This window comes from Meleagris gallopavo, chromosome 4 (assembly GCF_905368555.1).
Source record: "Meleagris gallopavo chromosome 4, MGAL_WU_HG_1.1, whole genome shotgun sequence".
NCBI classification, from domain to species: Eukaryota; Metazoa; Chordata; class Aves; order Galliformes; family Phasianidae; genus Meleagris; species Meleagris gallopavo.
The window spans coordinates 48,166,001-48,183,634 of record NC_139407.1 but is presented as its reverse complement, the minus strand read 5'-3'; the positions used below and the strand labels follow the sequence as shown (position 1 = coordinate 48,183,634).

The 17,634-nt window shown below is 38.5% G+C and overlaps 1 protein-coding gene across 2 annotated transcripts; it reads left to right on the top strand.

The window, feature by feature from the left end:
• Window positions 1-3,702: 3,702 nt before the first annotated feature.
• Window positions 3,703-17,419, top strand: TMEM33 (transmembrane protein 33). 2 transcript variants are annotated; one of them, XM_085223239.1, is made up of 8 exons: window positions 3,703-3,792; window positions 3,878-3,942; window positions 4,942-5,036; window positions 5,474-5,661; window positions 6,856-6,923; window positions 7,704-7,837; window positions 9,502-9,585; window positions 11,194-17,419. In XM_085223239.1, exons 2-8 carry the CDS (start codon window positions 3,886-3,888, stop codon window positions 11,321-11,323), a joined length of 756 nt encoding a protein of 251 aa, XP_085079365.1. In that variant the 5' UTR covers window positions 3,703-3,792; window positions 3,878-3,885; the 3' UTR covers window positions 11,324-17,419. The 2 variants fall into 2 exon arrangements, with proteins under 2 accessions (XP_085079365.1, XP_085079364.1); XM_085223238.1 differs by having other exon boundaries at window positions 3,722-3,942.
• Window positions 17,420-17,634: the final 215 nt, after the last annotated feature.

Below are 17,634 nucleotides of genomic sequence, written 5' to 3'. Positions count from 1 at the left end.
CAAAAGAGAGGACTATCTTCCTATTTTCCACATCTTCAACAAGGTTGTGGCTTCTCTCTTTCACTTCTTTGGCAGGCACTTAATAATTAAAAGGCTAATCCTTCCTGGAAGGATGAGTAAATGGAAACTCCAGCTGTGAGGGTAAAGAAATAAAACCACATTTGATATTGGTACAGACCATCAAGCAAAAAAACCACACAGCAATCTTGTAGAGAGAGACAGAAGACTTCTGTTTCTGCTTCTGAAAAATGTAACAGGCATTGATTGACCCAGTGTCCTTTATTGTTTCTTGAAATTTGGACAGCCAGCTTGAGATAACCACAAACAAGAACCAAATTGTTCATTACAACTTTGCATAAAAACTTACTTTAGCTTTGCATTATACACTACGGATACAAATAATGGAGCCAATGGAACTGGTTTGGCCACGAAGTATTGCAATCCTATTGGCTTTATAAGAATGGTCTCTCTTTTATTTGAAATAAATTGAAAACTGTAAGCAGATGTTAGCAACAAGTCAAGAAGTACAAATCGGATAAATCGTTATCTGAACCTCAAATGCTCTTTGCTGCAAGGTGCTGAACAACATTTAAACAATGATATACCAACTTCTTTTAAAATAATTGGGAATTGAGGCTGCTGAAGACTACAACAACTGTATGATACTGGTTGTGACACTATTAGAAAAGCAGTAAATTTTAAGACAACATGTAAAGTTCAATACAATTTTTTTTATAGTTTTCCAAATTTATTCAATAATAATTATAGTTCATAAAATAGTTCCATAGTGTCTGTAATGAGGTTTTTAGCAATTAATCTGAAACACAACAAAAGCCTCCTTCGTCTTCAGATACGCAAACTGTCTTCAAATTATGTGTGGATTGCAGATGATTGCATCTGGAAACACAGAGGGTCTCAGAAAGAAAGTGGCAGTGGGGACTCAGGAACAGTGAATTCCCTTTTCAGACCAGCTATGGCACTGCTTTTGCATATGTACACAAATCACTAGCATTTCTGACCTAAACTCTCCATGTAATATCTAACTCACAATGATATTATGAATGTCTGGAGACTCAGCCTGAGTTAATAAAATGCAAAGCATTTGTATTTTCTTAAATATATGAAATATACTACAGACAATACACGTGTTTTACTTTTTTCCTTGAGGCTTCTACCTCTAAAGTGGTTTAGTGGAAGTAGATGTCTGGGGCTAAAATGTCAAAATGTACCCCCTAGTATCCATTATTTTTTAAATTAAGAAAGCTGATCCTAAGTACCTTAAGTGCCAATAATTCTCTATGGACTTATAAATGTTCTGGGGTTAAACAGAGAGATGTGTTAGTTATGATTTCAGATGTCTGTGCTGATTGTGTTGGACTGCCACGGAGGAGAAATGGGACTGGGTTGCTAATGAGATAGATAAGTCCTTGGCAATTACAACAATACTCTTCTGCATCTCTGAATCAATCATCAATGGTAGCAGAAGTAAGCAAACTGGTGCCTTGATGGTACAAAAGAACCCCCTTACAGCTGTCAAAACCAAATCATTAATAACATAGGAATCAATTTCTGCTTCTTCTCTCTGCTCAATCAGCAACATTATAGCAGAGAAGAATTGGGAATGGGAGAAGCCAATAGCTAAAACTAAATTTCTGAAGATACGACTATGTTTTTTTCTCAAGTTGAAGTGAACAGTACTGAGGTCCAAATTGCTCCACAGGAGAGACTATATTGAACAAAAAGTAACAAGAGATGGAGAATGAAAGTGACGGGGAATGTCAGGAAAAGAAAATCAATATACAAAAAAAGACAACTTCTCAGCAGTAAAGACCCAAATCTGATCTTCCTGATAAAGTTTTTCTAATTCCTACTTAAGTTTTCTAAGTTAAATTTTAGGAATAAACAATAGAATAGCATTCTATTTAAGTAAAATTAAGGCCAATCTGCGAAAGACAACTTTTACAAGAAGAAAATGCAAAATCATGGAATCATAGAACGGCCTGGGTTGAAAAGGACCTGCAAGATCATCTAGTTTCAAGCCCCCTGCTGTGGGCAGGGTTGCCAACTACTAGACCAGGCTGCCCAGATCCACATCCAGTAATGTAAAATGTTAAAATGTAATGTTATGACTGACAGAAAACAAACCAGACTCTAGAAGTCAATGTTCTGCACGTGTGTGCGTTCAATTGTTCGTAAATTACAAATGCTAAGGACTGTATAAACACTCCTGACAACAACATGCATTTGTCATCACAGGGCTATTTATGAAATATATAATATTGAAGACTCATCAGAAGGCTTTTTTTTTTTAATGCTATTTTTATTTTATTGTTATTCCCCTTGTGACATTTACATTTGGCATAATTAAATTTTGGGTTTTCTGAGGTGTATTTCTACACTGCACTTCTATCTAAAGATGTAAATCTAGGTAAGTTAATATTTTATTTTGTAAGAAGGCAAACAATCTGGTAACGGTTAAACTTAATTTACAGGGGCTGTGATCACAGCCTTAATTTCAGTTTAACATAAGTGTTTATCTGTCTTTTAACTGCACATTTGAGAACATGCAGTAGACACATGGAATGCTCCAATTCTCAAGTGCTGTTTACCCCAGAGTCTTCTCCACCTGGGGAGTTGCCCCAAAACAGCACGCAGTTTTCGTGACTGCTTTGCAGCACTTTCAGAAGAAATGAGTGGTTTGGAAAAGAAGTGAAAAATCACATTCTGCATCTTCACTTTGAAATGTGTTAATTAGCACAAAGTCTTAACTTGCTTGTAATGGTTATGATATTTGAGACCCTATCAGCTGATTTCTTTTGCTCCTTCCCTGTCAAAATATTTCATTACACATTCTCCTGGTGCCTTCCTAAGTCTGTTCCAATCAATCTTTAAGTTTAATCATCACAAGCCAGAAATGCAGCTGATTGCAGCTGATTGTTCCAGCAGCCTCTTTCCCCAAAAGATGTCTTTTTTTTTTTTTTTTCCCCCTGCTGAAGAGTAATTAAAAGCATCTGGGAATGATTAGAAACTTGAGCAGGTGGCTTGCATTTCTGGAATCTGTCACCAAGAGGGGGAACCTGTAGCATATCCCTGAGAGAAACCCCAGAGCTCAGACCAAGCCAAAAGGCGAAGGCTTCTTTCTCAAGGTTCTTTATTTATCTTTTGCTAGTTGCTTCAGTGGAATTGTGCTCCATTCATGGACCTCTAACCAAGAATAAAATCACATACGCGTGGCTCAGATCAATTAAAAAATCAATATTAAGACAAAGAGCGTATCAATGAAAGGAGCATTAATCACTTCCAAGGTCTTTCAGATGGCATATGCTACATATTACAGAGCGAGTTGTGCCTTGTGCCGTCCAGCTCTGACTTCACAATAGCATTGCTGATATGGTTTTAGAGCACAAGCTCCATGGGGAGCACACAGAGCAAGCAGGCAAATGAGTGCCAGGCCTGCAGGGAGCAGCAGAGCCAGAGGTGCCGTATGAGGGGACGAATGCTCGCTGCTGTGCTGGTATGCCGCGTGTGGTGATGTCATTGCACAGGCAAAGCAGCTCGGAGCCGCAGGCGGACACCCCGCCCTGCCCCGCCTCAGGGTACCCGTGTGGCGCAGGGCTTGGAACCTAACGCCGCCGCAGCTCCCGGCAAGGCCTTGTGACGTCACGAGCCGGGCGGCGTGACGTCAGCGAGCCTACATTGCCCAGCAGGCCGCACGGGGCGCTGGAAGTGACATCAGGCCGCATCCGGGGCAGGGCCCTGCGGCGCGTGGGGCCGGGTCCGGCGGCGCTCGCGGTGCGTCCCGCAGGGCCGGGAGCGAGGGTGGGAAGCGAAGGCCGTCCTTATCCCAGACCCGGCTGAGGCGCTTCTCTCTCCACAGGTGCGGCCATGGCGGACTCTACGCAGAACGGACCCGTGCACGGCGGAGCCGGCGGCGGAGCCGTGGTGAGCAGCACCGGGCCGGGCGGAGTAGGCCCGGCTGTGTGGGGCGGGTGGGGGCACGGAGCGGGGCCGGCTCTCCTCAGTGACTCCGCGGCCCCGTTGCTGCCCGCGGGGTGGCTGCGGTCTCGGTGCCGGGAGATGCCGCTCAGGCAAGGGCGGGGAGGAGTACTACGAAGAGGCTGGGAGTGCGGGAGGTGAGCTGACTGCAAAGGCTGGTTCAGGGTGAGGGAACAACAACAAAAAAAAAAAATGAAGAAGGAGGTCCTGGCTGAAGTCAAACACAAAATGAAGCACACGAATGTGGAAGCAGGACAGATAACCTGCGAGGAGTGTGGCTGGAAGGACGGCAGCGTTCTGGTGTGTGTAACTGAAAGTGTGCCATGGTTTGTTACGGCCTTCCTGGTGCTGGGGTTGTGTAACTCAAGGAAAGGGACCGTGGCTAAGCAGTGTTGAAAAACAGAAGTGCTAAAGTGTTGGGAATTCTATTTGTTTATATGAAGCCATGCCCTTTTCCTTTGGAAGCAGTCATGTTAGCTTCAGTTTGCTACTTCTTTCTTCTTTTCCATAAGAAGTGTGGTGTTCCTAGGTCCAGCTGCTTGAAATTTCATTTAAAATGAGCCCTGGAGCAATAGATACAGCAGCCAGTTTGGTCTGAAGATGTTGCATGAGAAGTTCTTGAAGTTAACTACCCAGTGAGGTTGGTCTGTGTAGAGACACTCACTACCTCTACAGAGGATCTCAGTGCTGTGTTTCCTTGTAGGATACAAAAGGCTGCCTCAGAGTGAAAAGGCTTCATTTGCAATCTGGTTAGTACATTGAAACATCGTATGAATCTACTATTATGCAGGATGAAAACACTCCCTTTTCCTCAGGCAATAATTTGATCCTAGTCAAGGCTGCCATTTAATGCTGAAGGAAGAATGTTCCTTCAAATATTAAGCAAATATTAAGATACCAACTTATTTGGAGTTGTGTTTTTGTTCTTGTTATCTTTTAATGTAGCAATTTCTGATGGCTAACAAGTTGGATACAGCAATGTGGATTTCCCGCTTGTTCACAGTTTACTGCTCTGCTTTATTTGTCCTGCCTCTTCTAGGGTATGTATTTTAACATTGTGAAACAACATTAAAAGTTTTTAAGTGACTGCATTCCATTTTCATAGAGTAGTTTCCCATGCAAGTGTAACTTTCTATTATTTAGTTTGTTGGGTTGGTTTGTGAGAAAAGATTTTACTAATTTACTTAATTAAGATTGGCTTTAAACATTTGTTGGTATGTTTAGAAAATGCTCAGCAATTGTCAAGTACTGTCAAATACTCATGTTTTGATATAGTTATGGAATAATACATAGAGTTATTTTTACCTTCAACATCTGCATTAAGTTACCAGTTTTTAAGTGTACTTTGGTAACAGTGCTTATGTATGATAACAGAAATATGAAAAGTACTGCACAACTGTGATGCAATTCTCAGGGGTGAAAGGCCTCTGAACAGGGGCTTGGTTCATATGGTAACGTCTCCTCTGATGATTTGCAGGTTGCATGAAGCAGCAAGCTTCTATCAGCGCGCCTTGCTGGCAAATGCTCTCACTAGTGCTCTCCGACTACACCAAAGGCTACCACACTTCCAGCTTAGCAGGGCCTTTCTGGCCCAGGCTTTGCTGGAGGACAGCTGCCACTACCTGCTGTACTCTCTTATCTTTGTGAATTCCTACCCTGTCACAAGTATCCTTTGCTTGGGTTGTAACATTTTTAAATATCTTAAAAACTTGATTCTTTTCATCACCCATGCTGCATCCCTTGCAGGACAAGGGAAAATGCTTTTAAGCTGAAAGGAGGAAGATTTAGAATGGCTGTCAGGGGGAAGTTCTTTACTATGAGAGTGGTAGAGTGCTGAAACAGGCTGCCCAGAGAGGTTGTGCATGCCCCATCTCTGGAGGTGTTCAAAGCCAGGTTGGATGGGACCCTGGGCAGCCTGGTCTAGTATTAAATGGGGAGGTTGGTGGCCCTGCATGTGGTAGGGGAGTTGGAGATTCATGATCCTTGAGGTCCCTTCCAACCCTGGCCGTTCCGTGATTCTGTGTGATTCTGTGACTTAAAAAAAATTCAGAGTATGTTTGCTATTCATAAAACATACTCTATGTAAAGTAGGATTGATCCACGTTCAGGTTAATCACCTCTGTACATAATACACTGCAGTTTCTCATCCTTATCTTATTTTTTCTTCCTGAAACTTAAATTCAGAGAATTCTATGACCAATCTCACATGATCCTTTAAGTAAAACTGATAACTTTCATTTATGATCAGTACAAATTTATATATAACTTCTCTAAAAGTCTCTATGTCATGTAGAGATGCAATTATTCTGAAACAGCTGTTTCAGATAAGTAACTAAACATTCTGCAAAAAGGGTTCATTCCTCTGGCTCGTCAAAGCTGGTATTGAAGTAGCTCTTCATGCTGCGTTGTGTGTATGCTTGATGTCCTACTCTTAGAATGCCTCTGGCAGAGGAATGTCTATGTCCTTGCTCTCTGAACTGCTGGAAATTGCATGTTCTTTGGTGATTAAAATGCATTTTGTAGCATCTGTTTATAAAAATGTGGTATCTGTATGTGGTGGATTTTAAGTAGTAACCTTACATGTCTTTCATATAGAAAGAATGCATGTCATTAGAAGCAGGCTGGTGTATAATCATGGTGTACGTTCTGCTTTTGCATACATATGTATACACTGATTTTAAAGCTAAGAAAAATGCATAGCAAAGAAAAGATGTAAGGAGAAAATGGAGCAGCTATAAATATAGATGTTAAACATAGATGTGTCTTAGTCGAGTATTGCTCATTCCAGCCAACCTCTTGCATTATCGTGGGGAAATTATACACTTCTTCAGTCTTTTATTTTCCTTATTCTTGCTTCAGTGAGTATTTTCCCAGTTCTGCTATTCTCTTTGCTTCATGCTGCCACATATACAAAGAAGGTTCTTGATGTAAGTATGCCGTAGTATACAATATGATTAATACTGTTGGTGCACATGGGATTTATAAGCAAGTTTGGGAGTTGCAGCTGTGGTTTCCTTCAGCTACGTTAGAGGAGTTAGAGTGAAACTGTAGTATGGAATCTTGGCACAGAATCTGAGAGGTCTTCTAGTTTGTTTTTCTCCTTCTGTTATAACTCAGTAATACGCTGAAGCTGATACCAATTATTTCTCTTGAAATGGTTCTCTTTGAAGGAAGCCACTAGTGTGTAACAGTGGGGTCCGAACTTCTGACTTGTCTTTTGAGGCTAGACCGTATGCTATGAAGTCAAATGTTCTATTGCAATGGTGGAATAACAAACTTCAGGGTGAGGCTAAGAAGCCAAAAAAAAAAAAAAAAAAGTCAGGTAAACCACCTGCTTGATATACAGTTTACTACAGCTTAATGCATCTCCAACATCCAGTATTCCGACCCAGGCTGTCTTGCTACCATAGGCACTTCATCCTAGTGGACAGAATAAGGCTGCTGGCTAGCCCAGTGCACTTAAACGTAGAATGAGTGCATGGGGAATTTACAGCACACTTTATTTTTAATTAAGCTTTATGTACCTATGATTCCTGGGATTATTAATGGTTATTCAGATGGGAGCTCCACACTTCTTGTAAGTATTCTTTGCAGTATTAGTTTCAATCACTTGCTGAAATGACTCATAAATGGTAGATGTTAATACTCCTTTATGCTGAAGAAGATTGATATCGCTTGTATATTTTATGTTGTTTTTTTTCTTTAAGGCACGAGGCTTAAATAGCTTGCCCTTTCTGAGAAATCTTCTAGAGAAACTGAATGCTAATCAACAGAATATTCTAAAATTCATTGCTTGCAATGAAATTTTTCTGATGCCAGCCACAGTTTTTATGCTCTTCAGGTAAGAATTATCATTAATGTTTTCAAAATTAGGAACTTTGTGCGTGAGATTACTTTCTGTAGTTAATTCTGTGGGTTGCAGGGATCTCTGTGTGTATAGTTGTCTGATCAAGCTTAAGTTTAGTTTGATTCCTAGATTTCCCAAGATGATATGTCATGAAATCAAACAGCATTCATTCTGGTGTAGTTGGGCATGGAAGATTAAAACAAACAAACAAACAGCTCTCCCTTTTATAGCATTCAGTATGTTAAATTTTGGACAGTGTAACAGAATATTTAGCCCTACTGAAAAATGTCTGTTCGCTCTTGCTTCTAGTTTTAGATCCCAAAAGTTTGTGGCATGGAATTTCATGGTGCTAGAAAAGTGCAAGAAGGAGCAGGTTATGTCCTCTCCCGTGTTCCTTCTGACCGTAAACCCTTATTTATTCCATTTGGGTTTGTCTGCTTTGTTTGTGTGCAGCCTGTTGATTTTATTTTGGAGATATTAAGAATGTACATGTTGGAATTCTACTGAAGTCACATAGATGTAACAGTCTGCCAATGACCGAAGATTGAGTTACTTCCTTTTAATACTTGGAGATGGAATATTTGCATTGTGCATGTCATAGCGCAGTGACAGCATTTGTCTTGAGTGGTCTCAAAGGCAGTAGAAGGGAAGCTTTATTTTCTTAGAAGATGATGGAGTGCATCATTTGTCTTCATCTTGCAGTAGGGCAGCTGAACACTTAAATGCTTCAGCCCCCATGGATTGTATTTCCTTCCAAGGCCACTTACCAACTGATGGATACTTCTGTATCTGGTATCTGAAACATTTGAGTGCTCTAAAATTTTGGGGTGAAGATCTTTGTTTTTTTCCTCTCTATGCAGAATTCAGTGTGTGGAATGGAGCTAGTTGATAAGTCATCTCGTAGAAACTTGTAACAGATGATATATCAAATGTAAAAACAGTATAGAGGTTAAACGAAACTGTAGTGGATGTTTAGAGAACAAACTGTTGAAGCCTGTTAAATTGCTTGTAAATACCATACAGATGCAAGACTTTGCTTTTTCCCACTCTGGAACTGTGATGTGGTAACAGAGATTTTTAATATTACATTATATAAAGAAGCTTTGGCCGAGTAAGCTCAAGGTGTTTCTGTGCTTTGCTGTGTCTTGGTTTGCAGCTCTGTCACGTAGAACAGCAGCTTTGTGAAGTACAAAAATCTCATTTCGGAGTAACTGAAACAGTTTATTTAGCGTTAATATATGAATGCATAAATGATAGTCTCTAAGATTTTTTTCAAAAGTTACTATAAGTATAGTGCTTCTATAACCTGAACTATGCTACGAGCTGAAAAAGCTCAATGTAACTGGACTACTCACATCAGTCAGTATTCATGCTTGTCCAGCAAGCTTTTCCTTAATACCAAACTACTATGTGCTGTCACTTCTGTGATTCTTTACCCATCATCAGATGCAGTAATACTATGTTTCTTAAAGTTTCTGCCTTTGCAAAGGCATGGTTATGTATGTTTTCTTCTGTCAGATCTAGATTGTCTGAACAAATATGACCCCAGTCTGGCTTTTTTGAGCTGGGATAGCTTCCTAGGTTTTCTTAGGGAAAGTCCTGACTCTATTTTATTTATGTAAATTGGCATTAACCTCTGCTTCTCTGTTCTCTTTCAGTGGTCAAGGGAGTCTGCTCCAGCCATTCATTTACTATAGGTTTCTAACATTACGCTACTCTTCTCGGCGAAACCCGTACTGCAGGTAATAACCACGTTGATTCTGGAAGTTAGTGTTTAACAGTGTAGTGCTTAGACATACAGACATTTTTCATTCTGTAACGATGCATAACACATAGTACTAAATCACAGAATCACAGAATTGTAGGGGTTGGAAGGGACCCCCAGAGATCATTTGAGTCCAACCCCCCTACAAAGCAGGCCTCCTACAGCAGTCTGCATAGGTAGGCATCCAGGTGGGTCTTGAATATCTCCAGAGGAGGAGAATCCACAGCCTGTGCAAGTGGTAATTATAGAATGTGAAACATACATGGATATGTATGTTTGTTTTAAGTTAAAAAAATTGCCACAATCCTTTAGGGTAACATTTATTTCATGTAACTGAAGTTATCTAAAGTGCTCTGCCGTCCTTGAATGAGAACTTTCAGAACATGTTTGCATAATTAAAAAGCATGCTTTAGGAGAAGAGTCTTTTAATTGTTCTGCAACCATTTATTGGAAAAATATTTTTAGATTCTTGTTTCTCTTCTAATGCTAAACACGTATATGAACAGGCATGTGCAAACTTGTATAATGTCAGCTGGAGAGAAAAAGTTATGTATGTTTGAGATCATACTCATTACCTCCTTTAAATTTGTAAGTAAGGTTTATTATAAGTGAAATAGAGCATTATTGATTTTGTTCGGCATTGACTTGACCAACTTTCAGTGCTTTAAACCTTGAAACTATAAATGTTTCTAGGATTTGCTCAGGACAATGCTCTTTTGGGATTTCTCTCATGTCAAGCTTTTGTATAGAGCAAGATTTCACTTTCCTATCTGATCACTATCTAATTAGGAAAATGTTTGATAAAATACCAGAGCAGCAGCTTTGGCTGCCATGGTATGCAAAGAGAGGCTTTAGAATCATAAATTTTATTGCCTCCATTTTCCTCTTATTTTGTAAGAAATCAATCAGTCTTATTACCTGTATTAAAAAAAAATATATATTTGAAATATTTGTGAAGATGCTTTCTTTTATGTAAAAAAAAAAAAAAAAGTGCATGAAAATAAACTTCTGATAAGACTAGTTTCTTGTCTTTTTGTAATTTCAAGTGCTGCTAGTGTTTTAGGTTTTATTTCTTAAGTGTTTCTTTTTAAAAGCTGAATCTAGAATACAGGTTGTTTGCATTCTAATGAGAAACAACACAAGCACACCACTTTTTCTTGCCTCTTGAATCCTTATGCTACTTATAAGAAATTACCACTCTTCTTTCCAGCCCACCTGCAGTGAGTGTTCTGGTTTCTTTTTAGTGTGTGGGTTTTTGTTGTTTTTTTTTTTTTTTTCCTGCTTGAATGTGGAATTTTTCTGCTGTCTTTATGTCTGTCCTTTACTGAGTTAAAGGTGATTAAAAAATATTAGCATTTGAAGGATAAGAATTCTGAAATTCTTGCAGGATGCTGCAAAGCTGAGTTGATCTAAAGAACTTGCTAACTAGAATTAGTGTGTGGTGTTGTAGTAAATTTTTTTTTAAAAATATTTAATTTAGAAAAGAAGTGAATGAAAATGATGATTTAGATATTAGTTACTTCTGGTGAATGCTATATGATTTTTATTCTGTATTTAAATCTTTTCTTTTTTTTTTTTCCCCCAGGACTCTCTTCACTGAGTTGAGAATTGTTGTTGAACATTTAATAATGAAGCCCTCATGCCCTGTTTTTGTAAGAAGACTATGTCTCAGCAGCATTTCCTTTATAAGCAGATTGGCACCAACTGCTGCATAGCCAAATTTCAGACATGCATCTATTGTGAACATTATGAGCAGCTGGCACTTCTGCTGATGATTAAATTTCTGGTTTTACACTGATCTCACTCCAGGCTGTATAAAAATGTGTCTTTGCTTTTCTTGGAGATAATATAAAATTTTGCATATCAAAAGCAAGTCATGGAAACTTCAAAATTACTGTGCTATATTGGTAATTGGTGGAAAAAAAAGTAGCTGCATTCTATCCTAAATGTACCCAGTCCTGCAGAATTGTTTTTTAGAAATCATTAGTTGTTGGATGCTGATTAAAACTCTTTAAGAAGCCTGTGCATAATAGGTTTATACTAGCTGGAACCATTGCTATGGTAGGGTGTCTCTAGCAGGTAGCATTGGTACATACACCTAGGCAGTACGTGTCGGACAGTATTCTTCTGCTTACTAAATATATGTAGAATTATTGTCCAAATTACTATATTCAGTGAAAAATATTGCCCACGGTTAATTTAACAAAATTGAAAGGGTATCAAGCTGGTACAGGTAACACCTTTTTAGGAGAGCCTGTTTCTGCTAATGTCATTTAAAGATAAGTTAAACGCTCAGAAGAGTTATGATGTAGCCTTCTGTTTGGTTGCTGGGAGAAATCTAGAGGCTCTGACCATGGAGAATTCAGTTGTCTTGTCAAAACAAGATGTTTTACCAAGCCAAATTGCTGACCTGGAGGCTTTTCAGACTAAGATGCAATGCTTAAACTTTTAACCATCTCTTAAGTGAACTAATCAATGTAAATGTTGTAACTTTTGGAGAATCATTGCGGATATGTTCTTGTGTCTACACAAATGTGAGACTGCAGTAATTCAAGCATGTCTGCTTTTTAGGAGATTAATCTGTAGCTAGCTCTATATAAATTGTTATTCCAGTTTCTGAGACTCTCATTGTAATGGGAAATTTGCATAAAGGATTGCACCTGTTCAGGCAGCTATTGAAACAAATTGCTGTAGGATTTTTTAGCATAAATCCATCTTATGACTGATCTGAAGGCAGTATCATGCCTACAGAAGTGAATATTAAATTGAGTGCTGATTATGTATTCACCCAGCAGCTGAAAGGTAGGTCATGGAAAAAGAGTATTATCTGCCCGCATATAATGTCTTTCCATAAGTTCAAGGCAAAGTATTTGCCTTATCTTCTGTAGCTAATATTAATGTTCTAATTGCATAAAATTGAATGGGATAATTGGCCTTTTGTAAAAACCCTAAGGTACTGTGCTCTTCTTCCTTGGTCAGAGAAATGTGAACACTTCTGAAAACAGTCTCAGAGCAAAGTATGTAACTACTGAGTTATCTTGTTTGCAATGTGGATGTTATTTGGCCTTTTCAGTTGTTTTAGCTTGCTATTTTAGAGCTGTGTACTTACACACTTAATTTTTTGCTCAACCTCTCGGTACTGATAAAGACCTGTTTTTGGTAATTGAATATGATACTCTTTGAGTCTGCATCTTGCTTTCTGAACATGATTAGTTATTTATAGAACACTTGCATACTGCATAAGCAATTGCATGCAGTACTGCTCTACTGCTGCTAATACTTGCAACAAGATTCACTATGTGTATATCCTGTAACTTGAGGATTTTATAAAACCTAAAATTTCTACTGCAATAAAAGGAGTGTTAAATGTAATTTGCTAGGCTCTTCAAGCTTGCTTTCTTTTTAACAGAATGTGCTAATACTTGATCCTGGAAGTTGAGCAGAACACAGTCTTGTGCTTATGTGTGCACACTTGCCACTGCAGCTCTTGAAATGGGACAACTCAGTGTCTTGTGCATCTCTAAGTCATATTACAGAAATTTTTGCCTTCTACAATGCAAAGATTTATTACTCTTTTCTTCAAAACTTAACCCAAGAGTAGGCACTACAGCAGCGATCTCAGAGGAGAAATCTAGACCTACTTCTTACCATTTCAACTCTTCAGCACTGTTCTAGACCTTTTCATAATCTGTATGTTTTTGACTGGTGACATCAGGCTCTTCACTTTTGAATAGGTCGTCTAAGTTCATCCCCCATCCCAGGAATGGAAAGCAAATAAATGCTTTGATAGTTAGTGTAAGGATAATAACGTGTTTCTTGTGAGCAAGTTCTTCTGGTCTAAGAAAGCTGTTGTGAATGTGGTCTGCTGTTCTTTAACTATATGCTCTTATTAAGTTTGAGTGAGTTGGAACTGATATATTGCAGCTGTAATTGAAGGATGCTGAGTCTGAGATCCAGCTCTGAATGGGGAAGGATGGTTAAAAGGAATAAGTGAATGAGATTACAGTACAAGTCTAAATGTGGATGTGAAACTTAAACATTTTTTTGACAAGTGGTATTAAAAATGGGTTGTGGAGAAATGTTTTGTCATAAAAGGAGCTTGATTTGGCTAGTGCTGTGCTCTTGGCTTTGTTTGACAAAACTGAGGCCTGGATTTTGCTTGTGGCCTGGTAAAATTTAGAGGAGTGCCTCAAAAGTATGGAATAAAGGGACAAGAATAATTTCCAAGCAAAATAAATGAGGCAGCTCACCTGTACTCCATATCAACTTTGTTTTTATTTATTGTAGCCTTATGCTGCCTTCCTGGTAAAACCAAGCTTTCTCAATGCTAACAAAACATTCTGCTCATGTGCCTACTTCCTTAATAACTGCTACTACTCATATTACTTCGCTATAACAAAAGTCTGTGATAGCAGAGAAGTGTTGAAACTGACTGTAAAAATGTGAACCCCAAATACGAAGCAGAACAGCTCTTGTCATGGAGAATGGTTGCCTACTAGATAGCGTTATTGTTCCCACTGGTATGAATCACACTGATAATTGTTCTTATTGTCTAAACTTCCATAAGTTAAAGTGCTGTTGGATAAATTTTTGGGTAGATGCATCCTTTGCTGTGCACAAGTCTACTGTATATGTGATATTCTAGGATAACACTTACCTGTTCTGCTCACCTGTAGAGAAATAAAACATCAGGACCAATTGGGTCTGTTGGGAGCAGCTATTGCAATTTGGGATTTCTTGCACACAAAGTAATCCACTAATGTGCATCCATCTTTTCCTTTATTGTCTTTTAATTTTCATCTTCATGATCAGTTTTGTGCTGTCAGTCTTATGTTTTCTTTCCTTCATAACTGAAATGCTAATTGTTCTATGATGGATGTTCAAGGGGAGCAATATTGGTCAATATATTTAAGTTCCGTGTTAGTGATTTTTTGTTTTTATTATAATCATGAACTGCTGTTTGTTCTGAAACTTTCTGAGCTGTTAACTCTGTGCTAGTAGTGTCCAAACAAATAATTTAGTTGGTTGCTTTGCACAGTCCATGCTGGACCTTTTTATCATTAGGCTCCCATATTGCCATGTTTGCTGTGCAATCTCTAATTAAACAAGTATAGTTCTTGTCCATTTTACAGATAAGAATTGAGGTGTGGGAGGAAAGGTTCATCTCCTGAGGTGATGTAAGAACTCTAGTGGAGCAAACAGTGGGAGGGAAAAACAAAAGTTGGGCATTGGAGGGCTGGTGACTTGTTGCTGTATTGCGTATGATTTGGTCCTATTTCCAAAAAGTGCTGTACCTTGCAGTGCTCAGATTAAGGCTGGCAAAGACCACAGAGCTAGAAGAGCATGCTCTTTTAAAATGTTGTCAAAAACTGCTTCCTACCTGCAAGAGCTAGGTATGGCTTTGGTGTCGTTCTGTTGAGGGAAGAAATACGTGACAGTGGCACTTTCTGTGCCAGATTTTAATAGGCTATGCTGATCTGTTGCAGTTGTCTATAATTGCTGCATATATTTGTGGTTAAAGTATACTGAAATTATGTATCTCTGTAGTAGAACTTTTAATGTGGTGTAAGTTTCTTAAAAAATCCCAGGAAAGTCAAACTTACAGATTCTCAAGCTATCCTTTATTCCAAAGATACGTTATCAGTATGGATCATGTAATTGAATTTAATCTTAAACTTGGATTAAAAATACCTTTTTAATGAACCGTCAGCATTACTTATTAAACTTTTTGCAAAAGCCAGCTCTGTGATAATGGGAGATATTGCCCAGGTAAGGGAGTTTCATTGCTTAGCTCTGTGCCATCCAGATGGTACAAACTTCTCAAATGAATTGAGAAATTCATCTTTTACTTGCATTCAAGGACTGAGGCGCAATATGCTAATGTAAGGCTCAGAGGGGAAATATAGTTCTCCTGCATATTTGAGAAAATGTGAAGCCCTTTCAAGAAAATCTAATAAACATAATAATCACAGGCTGCTGACACTAAGGAAAAAGCACCTCATTCGCTTGCTCTTTTATGCAGCAATTTACCGGTCCCTACTGATTTTCAAATTGGATCACTGCAGTAAATTATCCATGCCAGTACCTGTGAAGGAAAGCAGTGGGATCCATATTTGTTTAGTGCTGTGCTTAAATCAGCAAGAATGATAAATCTGATGGTATAAAATTGGAAATACCAAGGGCTTTTCTCAGTGAATGAGCAAGTAACTCCGTTAGTAATTTATTGTGACCCTTCTCACTGTATGTGCTTTGTATGTCAAATATTTATTTCGAAACAAATTAAATTGTTTTCTGTATTGATAGAGCTATGGTTTTGTTGATGTTCTTGAAATCAAATTGTATATGTATTTTTTTTCTGGATGTAAAATACTATCAATGTTACATTGCGAAATGGCGCTAGTTTAAGTTTAGGTTTCAGAGTTTGTGTTCCTGACCAAAATCTTTATATGCTGAATGTCTTAAGTGTGTGTTGTTTTGGTTTGTTTGCTTTGTTTAGAGTAGTGCAGAGAATGCTGAGCTACTGCAGCTTCCTGTTTGCTTTCCTAAACAAAAACATTAAGCTGCATATTAGAATGAAAAGCTGATCCCTGTCTTTTCAGTCACTGGAACCATTCTGCTTTATACCTAGTGTTTGTAATGTCTTCTGTGAAAATGTAACCATGTGCTCAATTTACTGCTGGATTTCCATGCAGATGTTTAGTAGAGGGGGTTAACTGTATCTGTTTTGGCAGTAGTCCTGTCCTGTGAATCTTCGGATAGGTTACTTTGTGTGATGTAATCATAGTCACATAGCTACATAAGAGCAATTGCTGATCCGAAAAAATGGTTTTAGCTAGCACTTACAGCTTGGAATTTATATCTGTGTAATATTTGCTTTTGTAAGAAGTAAGCAAAATCATGAACTAGTATGGTTTAAAAAATGTGATCTTGTGTTATCCTCCTCTTGTGGGCTTAGCTCATTAGTGATGGCATATTTAAGTACTTCTGTTCAACCCCAGCTCAAATCATACAGGCTTTATTTTGTCACTGTTGGCTGCTACCACAGAGTTGCAGTTCTACATTGCTTCTGGAGAAGCAATAGCATGAATTATATTCTAAGGAGTCACAAAAGATATTACTCTTAAAAGAAAATGGTTAATGGGAGTTAATTTCCCTTTACCTGGAGTTCGACATGCTTGACTCGCGTTTCAGCTGGATTCCTGCCTAAGGAGGAGAAAGCAGTTCTCTTGAGAAGGAGGAAGGATCATTATTTTTTAATTTGCAGTGCGTGCGTGCCCCTGTGAATGTTCACCTATGCACTTTGGCAGTGCCAAAAAATGAAGAGTTTGTTGAATGGAGATGATGCATCAGTCAGTCAACATATTTTACAGGATAATGAAGCTGAAAAGCAGAGATGAAGGTGCAGGGCTAAATTATCAGCAAGAGTTAATGTCAGCTGCAGTTTTCATAAAGGGAGAAACAGAAAAGACTGGGGAGAAAAAAGGAAAGTGGGGAAGAATTCAACTCTTAGGTAATTGAGGTATGGAAATTCTATGGTATGCTACATCTTCCACAAACCCCAATTTATTATCCATGATTTTGCGATGTTGGTATTTTCTGGACAGCATTTAAATTTTCTAGCTCTAAATTATTGCTACTTTATTCTGTATGAAAATGAATTGGTGCCACTATACTGTACGAGAGCAGACAGGCTGGTCTCAATCTACCTGGAGGGAAAAATAAAGCTGCTGTGGGATTATTTGGTTTTGTCCATAATGTTTGAGACTCCTGTAGTGGAAAAGTAAAGAAATAAAGCTTTACTATGGCCTGTATTGCTACTGGGTTTCATGGTATATTTGTTAAGCTTTTTTTTCCTTTTCATATTGTTTTGTTAGCTTTTACGTTAGCAGTGTAGGAGAAGATACCATATGTGCACCATGGGTTTTATGAAAAGAGACTGAGAATTGTAATTTAGTTCTCTAGAAAATCTGACCAGTGTTTTGAAATAACATTTGCCTATTGCAATTCCTTTCAGTGTACTTTGTTT

Excerpts from the sequence above, each read along its gene's own strand:
- TMEM33 (XM_085223239.1), top strand. The coding sequence starts at position 3,886 with ATGGCGGACTCTACGCAGAACGGACCCGTGCACGGCGGAGCCGGCGGC. Across the intron at positions 6,924-7,703 it reads ATACAAAGAAGGTTCTTGAT|GCACGAGGCTTAAATAGCTT; the intron begins GTAAGTATGCCG and ends TTTTTCTTTAAG. Across the intron at positions 9,586-11,193 it reads CGGCGAAACCCGTACTGCAG|GACTCTCTTCACTGAGTTGA; the intron begins GTAATAACCACG and ends TTTTTCCCCCAG.